General features: G+C 36.0%; 1 protein-coding gene across 1 annotated transcript in view; it reads left to right on the plus strand.

Moving 5' to 3' along the window:
• The window catches only part of NEK7 (NIMA related kinase 7), a 56,790-nt gene extending 53,413 nt beyond the window's left edge, over positions 1 to 3,377 (plus strand). The window contains exon 9 of the mRNA XM_009283171.1: positions 1,809 to 3,377. Coding sequence (XP_009281446.1) covers positions 1,809 to 1,919 — 111 coding nt within the window. The 3' untranslated portion in view covers positions 1,920 to 3,377. The remainder of the gene's footprint in view (positions 1 to 1,808) is intronic.
• The last annotated feature ends 5,070 nt before the right edge of the window (positions 3,378 to 8,447 follow it).

Below are 8,447 nucleotides of genomic sequence, written 5' to 3' on the forward strand. Positions count from 1 at the left end.
AGTTATTACAGGCTAATAGTTTTTCCTGTCAGTGGCATTGTATTTTATTTATCGGCTGCCAGAAGCAATATGATGGCTTTTATAACTCCATTAGTCAAAATACACTTAGCATATTTAAGATTCAAATAGCAAGTCTATTACAGATTATTTGGATTTAATATGTTTCAATTCAGCAATCTGACCACTATCTTCAGAATTAATGATCTCATTCTTAAATATTAAGCTCTTCTTGCTAAAGAAGGGGGTTGTCTAGTGACATAGTTTTTGTATTGTTAAATATGAAAAACCTGGACATTGTATACAATTTACAATGTTTCTGCAAGGGCTAATGGACAAAGTTTTAAATAGTGGTATGCAATGTTTCTTACTTAACTTCTGGACTTCCTATTCCTGTGTATTTAAATTAATCTTCTGAAAAGTGAAAGGAGTATAATTATAATTTAAAATCCTTCTTGGTCTTTTTATAAAAAGCAGGAAGGAAACTCTCTGATGGCAGATTTGAATATACAATCTATGTTACTTTTGAATAATCATGGTGATGAGGTCGCTCTGTGTTAGTTGCAATAATTACAGATTTTTTTCAGTAGTCATACCTAATAGTACTGAGAGGGAGACTGAACCAAATTTGAAATATTGCCATAGAAGGGTGGATCTCAAGGTGTTTGGCTTTTTTGTTGTTTGTTTGTGTATTCCACATTACGAAATGCTTAGGAGATGCACACAATTTAAAATAGATGCCCCATCAGAAGGTTATCCAGACTATGTTAAGTTCTAATGTCACCTGAGGCATATCAAGGGAGGAAGATAAACCTGCAACTGTTCTGCCAATTTGTGGAGGCAATGAGAAGTGTCTGAGTGGCGAGGAAGCTCTTTTGGGTTGCTTCTGCTGAATATGTGCACTATAGAAGGCCCGATAAATTATGGTGTTTGTGGAAACAAATTGGGGTTTTCTAGTCGTAGTGATTTGTTTATTCCCAGGTAAAGGCTTCTGTGAACATACTTGTTAATTATGTGCTTCTTTACATAAAGAAAAAAGTCAGTGATCTAATCCTAAGAATAGATACTGGGACATAAACCAAAGGTTATTTATTCCAGTATCATGTCTCCAACATTGGGCAAGTGGGAGTAACAGGGCTGGCGTAATGTGATACTTCCCCAAAATATTTCCCCAGCTTCCAGTTTTAAGTTCAGAGATTTCCTCAGTCAAAGGTGGAGTCTTTATATTAAATAGCCCTCAGTGGGTTTAATTTGTTCAGTCGCTTTCTGAATGCGTGTGTATTGGTAGCCTGTAGCAGGAGGAGGTTCTGCAGGTTAACTGTGTGTTATAAGGAGAATCACTGCCTTTTGTTTGTTGGAACCTGTCACGCAGCAATGCCGTTTATTGCTGGCTAACTTTTGTATCGGGAGAGAATGAGCAAGCAGTCCCAATTTACCTTCCTGGTGAGAGTTTCAGCCTTCTGCGTTTTGCAGGCATAGCCCTCCAAAAGCACAGGAATTTTCATTTAAATGATGTATAATGGGACTAAATACATGTCTAAAGTTGTTTGTTAAAAGGATTAGAACTTAAATCTGCTCATCAGTTTTTCTGGACAACAGTACAAAATGTAAAAATCATGAGAATATGTTGCATACATGCTTGCATAAAACTGTGTGCAGTGTGTGTCGAGAGAGGGAGGGTTGAGTGTGTGTGTTTATGCAGAATTGCTATGTTTGGCTAATTTTTGCCACTCATTAATTTGAATTTAATAATGCACAAATACTAATTGACATGATTGTTGGCTTTCTTACATGTTATTTTCCTTTCCTAGCTGCGACAATTAGTTAATATGTGCATCAACCCGGATCCAGAGAAGCGACCAGACATAACCTATGTCTATGATGTAGCGAAACGTATGCATGCACACACTGCGAGCAGCTAAACAGACATCAGACCATGAAGAAAAAAGCAGAAATAACCAAGTGTTTTAAGTAAATCATCCCACCTCTGTGTGTTACTGAAATGTAATTATTTGAAGCTTACTGTTGTGCTTTGAATTGTAAACCAATTTATATACAAGCTATGTTGTTTTCTGTTTATTTCTATTTTTTATATTTTTTACTAACTTGCAGTTTTACAAGAGGTTTAAATATGTAAAGCAAAACTTTAAAAGATGCCGAGTACCACTGTTTTCCATGTTAAGTGGGTTCAAGTATATTTTCTTTAATAACAAAATTGTGTTCAGTTGGGCCTCAGTTCTAAAACACAGTTGCACTTTTGCACATGATACAGATATTAGGCTTATTATCCAGAAGCAAAATGTCTGAATCTCTCACCTTTTTAGTAATTTATGGAAGGTATGAATCAGCACAGGTAACTTTATTTTAGTCTTTGTTCTAAGAGGGACATAGTTATTATAGAAGGTTATTGTATTTTATATTGAATTGTAGTTTGCAGTTCTCAGTGTAAGAGTAGACAGGTGATAGGATTAGTTCTCTGCTTGCCAGATGTGGTGGGAAAGCAGTTTCAGGAAAAATTGTCACGTTGAAATTTTTGTAACTTCCCTTTTTGTTTTGTTATTCTGTCATAATGCACATAAAACATTTGTTGGCGGTTTTCTGGGAAAATTTAAGGTGTGGCTTCTGCAATCTGATCGTTTTCAATAGACTTGTGCAGCACTGCCCTGGGGCAATAGGAGTCTGCATAGTTAAGTCTTAAAACCATGCAGATGCTTCTTGTAGCAAATAGGGTTCTTCTGAGGCTAGCGTTTATGAGAAGGTCTGATTAAAAGATGCTATCTTTAAGTTACAACTTCCCAGCTGTTTATGTATGTCACTGTTTGTAGATTTTTGTGTTTAAAATATTTTGAATGACCTTACAGTATATTTAAATTTTAAAATGTTTTTTTAACTACAGAAACCTTTTGGAAAAGATATAATAGTGTAGTGTAACACAAAATATATTCTTTATGAATATCTGGTTTTGTATACTGTATCCTGAGAATTAGTTTTATATTTAGCAAAAGTAAATTTTAGCTTTTATGTTTAAGAGAAAAGTTGCCAATCCTTAATTTGGGAAATAAATACATATGCAAAATGTCTTATAAATACTTTATTAGTTGAAAAGGAAATTCAGAATACTTTTGTTAGACCTTAGTACATTTTTGGGTATGCTTAAATAATATTTTATTGTTAAGGAAGGAAGGTGTCTTATTTTTAAATGTGGTAAAAATGGAGAATGGACTGAAATTTCTTGAGTTTCAAGACTGAACTTTTTATACAGAACTGTCAAAACATAATTATTACCAGTGATATTGCTAAGAAGCTGTTACGGTCAGTTAAATCTTTTTCCTTATGTGGGTAAAAAGAAGTTCAAATAAAAGCAGCAGTATGTACATACACATACAGGTTCTAGATGCAGTCAATTCCCTGCACGCTTAGATTTTTTTTCTTTGTTTCTCTGTGCAGCTTTAATTTTTGTCAGATTTTTTTTTGTTTGTTTCTCTGTGCAGCTTTAATTTTTGATTTGATATAATGCTCAAAGAATAAAAATCCAACTGTGGGGTTTGTGGATGAAATGTTCGAGCTAGGTCAGAGTTTTTTCTGGTTTTGTATTTTTTAAAACTACAAATACTATGGAAATGGTGTTTGGCAAAATACAGGAGTTTTTAAATAGTATGTGCCAGATCATCAGCCTATCTTAATACATTTTTCCTTTTTTTTTTTTTTAAATTTTTGTTTCCAGATTTTGTAGGATGAATCCTTAGTTTTTCTTCTAGCTTTTGTGTGTACTTAATCTTGTAGGACTTCAGTGGAACAATTTGTAGGGAGGAAGTATTTGAGAAACCTTGGTTTGTGTCTAGCAACCTCTAGATTTGTTTTCATTTATTATCTGATTATTGAATTTTAAAAATGATGGTTATGTTCTGTAACAACAGTTCATATGTCACAGAATGAAATGGTTTGTATTGGAAAAGGCAGCACAATACTTGCTTGACTGCCAGGATTAGCTCTTAATATGCACAAGTACTCAAACCATTTTTTTTTTTTTTCTGAAATGTACCAGAACATTTAAAAATCACTGAAAAACCCCCAACACAGTCAGGCTATTTGCATCTAATATTATGCATCAAGTATTGAACTTTTCCTGAAAGAAACCAATAATAGATTCTACCCCCCCACCCCCGCCTTGTCTGGAAGGATACATTGAGTAACGAAAACATGAGTTAAGAGTTAGCAAATGTGTATACTTAAGCATTTAAATTTTTTTGTTGTTGTTTTTTAGTATTTATGATTAAATCTTGTGCTGAGGACAAGAAATAGTTGTTCCTATTTTAAAATCTGTAAAGTGAATGGTACAAATGACTCTGGTAGCAAACTTCATGATTAAGAAGCCCTTATGGGTTAATAGAACTGCGTATATAACTGGGGACTGTAAATGGTACAAGACTCTGGCAGCAAACTTCATGATTAAGAAGCCCTTATGGGTTAATAGAACTGCGTATATAACTGGGGACTGTAGAGTCTATCCCCTAAGAAGAGCACCTAGTAACATATGAAAATGATAGTTACAACACTCCCATGTGTGCTATACACTTATACAAAAAATTTCTTTTATAAAACACCGTTCTATTTTTCGTATGTTGTTGGTGGCAGCATTTGGCACTATTTATTTTAAGCTATGGCATTACGTGTTTATTTTCTTACATTTCTAATCAAAATGTCTGACTAGCTCCTCCTTCTATTTCAGTAATGCTACAGTATTAACTTGCTTCGTGAGTGAACTTTGTGCTTTGAATGACATTGCATAAAATCTTTGTCTGTGTGCAGTAGTCTAATAGAAATAAAACATACAGGTATTAAATATAATATAAAAATGATAGTGTTTCTATGATATTTTTCAAACTTTTCTTGTTACAGATATGTATATTTGTTACGGTAGATGCTACCTATCTTGTGGACAGTTTACTGCTTCCAGTAGTTTATTATAGGTGAGTTTTTTCTTGACTGTAACAAAAGACTACATTCAAAAAATCTTTTTCGTATTATTTGTCAAAATTTTTTCTAAAAATACTACATTGGATATATTCACAATTAACCCAAAAGAGTGTTTTTTATCTAAAAATCTAAAAACAAATCTAAAATTATTTTCAAACCATATGAAAATATCTGAAAAGCATAAAAATAACGAAGAGCTCCTGTTATGGTCCCAGTCCTGTGAACTCTTGTTTATAGGTAGGCTGTTTTTCATGTAGTTTCGGTAATTTTGAGTGAACCTCATATACACACATGAATAAATAGTAATCAGTAGGGTATATAGAAATGATGCATTCAGCTCACTTTTTATACTTTCTGTATGTCACTGGATTGGTAGCAGGGAATAATGTGGGGTTTTCTTCCCCCCTCTTCTGTTGCACTCTAATGATCCAGCTACCGATTGTACGAGCAGGCAATAGAAGTATGTCGTCTTTTTGTAATGAGCAGAAACTTTAAAAACATGCCAATATACCGGAGGATGAAATACAGTATTAGAAGTGTCTGAGAAGGCTGGTGTTTTATTCATGCTCATGATTAAGAAAGCCATAGAGTGAAATTCTTGACAGAGCCTTGGAAATGGAGAAGGACTTCTTACGCCAGCGGTTCTCAGATATCTCTGAATGGGACCCAAAATCGCAGTGATGTTTGTTTTCAGCAATCTGTCCACTTAATCTCTGTCTTCGCTGTTATACAGCGAGACGAGAATCTTAATGGCTGAATTTGAATGCTGGTGGCGAATGCTGTGTCAGGTACTTGAGCTTCTAGGAACAGGAGGCTGGTGTGAGGGAGAGTCAATGAAGGCGTTCAAGTCTTGCTTTGTGGAGAGTTAATTTAATCTGGAAGTAAAGGTGCTGGATAGCAGAGTTCAAATCACTGCTTTTCCATCATTTTTAATACTTCTTTAACAGTCAAAAGTTCTTCCAACCCTGCCATACCCTCACTTCATCTAGCTGGTGGCAGTGCTGGTTGTCCGAATTTCTGATCTCTGGTTTGGTCTGGATAAATTAATAAAACTTTTCTACCAAGATCACCCCAGGAGGGAAATACAGGCGCTGGGCATGCCCAGTGGGGTGTTACTTATGTTTCCAAACATGACTCAAATACAGATTTTTAAGGTTCTTTTTCAAACTTTACTCCCTTCCCTGAACCTTGTTCTTCAGTTGATGCTTTTTAGAAATTTTTTCCCTTTCATACTCACTTCTGAAGTCCTACGATTCCTGTCTTCCACTGCTTCTGCTTCATCTGTCCTGTTGTCTGCTCTACCCTCTTACTGATTTGAAGTCCTCTGTGTCTAGTTTTCCTAGTGACCATTAGTTTGCTTCTTTCTTTGTGACTTTGCTAAACTCAACCCATTTCTGTCTTCTCAAATTTTATCCCTCACCATGGGCAAGCCCTATTTTTTTTTTTCTCCCCCCTGATAAGTACTTAACTCCATTGTTCTTCAGTCTGTTTTTCCAGCCCAATGCCTTTGATTTCTAGTTTTAGACAGTTTTTCTCACTGCCTCCAATCATTCCCATGACCTTGTCTTTACTAAATACTGTTCACTTTATTATTTCTAAATTCCCTTTCTCTGATCACTACCTGCTCTCTTTCAGCTTATCTTTCTTTCTCTCTCCTCTACCCTGTCACTCACTCCTTTTGGGATCTCCAGTCTATTAACCTTTCTGACTCCTTTCTCTTCTCAGCTGCCTCCTTCCTTCATTGGCCTCACTTCCTTTGACTCACTGGTCTTTATTTTCATCTCTATCTGCTTCTCTATACGTGGCTTCTTTGCTTGCTTCTCACATTGCCCTGTCCCCAGACATTTTTTTCTTGTAATTTCTTAATTTCCATTCCTGCCTTTCTGAATATCTCTGAAGAGTATGTCAGCACAACACAGCTTTGGGCTCAGCTTTGCCTTACCTGTTTTAATTCTCTTTCCAAATGGACTTTTTAACCCCTTTTATCTCACCTTTTTTTTCTTTATTGTTGAACTTGCTTGCAGGTTTGCTGTTCATTTTATTTCTCCATTCGTTCTTGATACAAAATGTGTCTTCAAAACTAATCTTGACTTTTGCATGATGAGGTCTTTTTCAGAATTGTTCTACTTCTAAGAATCTGTTTCTGAACTGGGCTTCTCTGACTCTTAACTATACGAGTTTGCCCTTTTTATTTCTCTATCTTTTATGTGTGTCACTCCTTTTATTGAATGACTTCTTCCTCTTTAAATCCTCCTCTCATTTCCTTCACTAGTAACCAAGTTTCTCTTTCCTCTGTCTTGAAGGGGATGGCACCCATCATCCTAACTGGTTCTCTTTTTTAATACTTTGCCCTTTATTCCCCATTTGTCATCCCCTAATTTCATGTATCTGAACATCCTCCCTCCATTTTGTTTTCAAGTTTTTGGCTTTACACTTTAATTTGAATGCCCCCAAAATCCAGTGCTTCCTTCCCCAGTTTGGTTCTCCCATAGTTCTATCTCCAGATGATTCCTTGAGTATCCAGCCACAGTCTCAGACCTGTTCAGATTCAAAGATGTAATTTTTATTCCTACCTCCCTCTAGACTGTTTTCTAACATCCCTGACAATTTTACTTGCCTATTTTCCAGGGCCACAACCTTTCTATCCCTGACACTTCTCCCATGCCTGCGTATCAAATGTCTCAACGTTAGTAGTTGAGACAATCTGATGATTCCAGCCCTCTTCACTATCTGTGTTCTTTCTTATCTTTTATCTTCACTGTTTTAACCTCTGTCGTTTTGACTTCTTTTCTCCCTTCAAAGTACCAAAATTGACAGGACTAAACTCCTGTGGCTGGGCTTTAGCTGTTTCATGTGCTGAAGAAGGAACTCCACCAAATTACTACTTGTTTTGTGTTTAAGAGACTTGAGTCCCACAGATTTGGTCTTATTTCAGGACTGTAGAGCTGGAGTAGATTCTATTTCTCCAAGTACTTAAGTGCTTGAATTTGGGCCTTGATTTAGTTTTCTACTGGTTCAGATACAAAGAAATGAAGGGCAAAAACCTTGTATTTACTGTATATAACTTTGTCTTGTCTTGTTTCTGCACATACAGCTGACGGTTCTCTTGTTACAGCAACTTGATTTCAGTGCTTTTACCATTGCTTGAAATAAGAAAGTGCTTAAGAGCTTCACTGGCTGGATCCAGAGCGTTAGGCACAACGCTCCTCTTTGTTACTGTCCCACCCTTACACTGGCTTCTCTTATTTGCTGCCCTTTGTATCTTGCCTGGCTGAAGATACGCTATATTACACTGCAGGGTAGTGTAGATACAGTTGAGCCAGCTGCAAACAAGGTAGCTTGTATACTTGCAGCAATACTGCAAGTTCTTATCAACAGCCAAATGTTTATTTGTCCTGTAGGTCTAGAACGGAGCTCTGTGCTGTACTACTTCTCTATCCGTGCTACCCTAATTTAAAGCCCAGTCAGATCTG

This window comes from Aptenodytes forsteri, unplaced genomic scaffold (genome assembly GCF_000699145.1).
Source record: "Aptenodytes forsteri isolate BGI_AS27 unplaced genomic scaffold, ASM69914v1 Scaffold181, whole genome shotgun sequence".
NCBI classification, from domain to species: Eukaryota; Metazoa; Chordata; class Aves; order Sphenisciformes; family Spheniscidae; genus Aptenodytes; species Aptenodytes forsteri.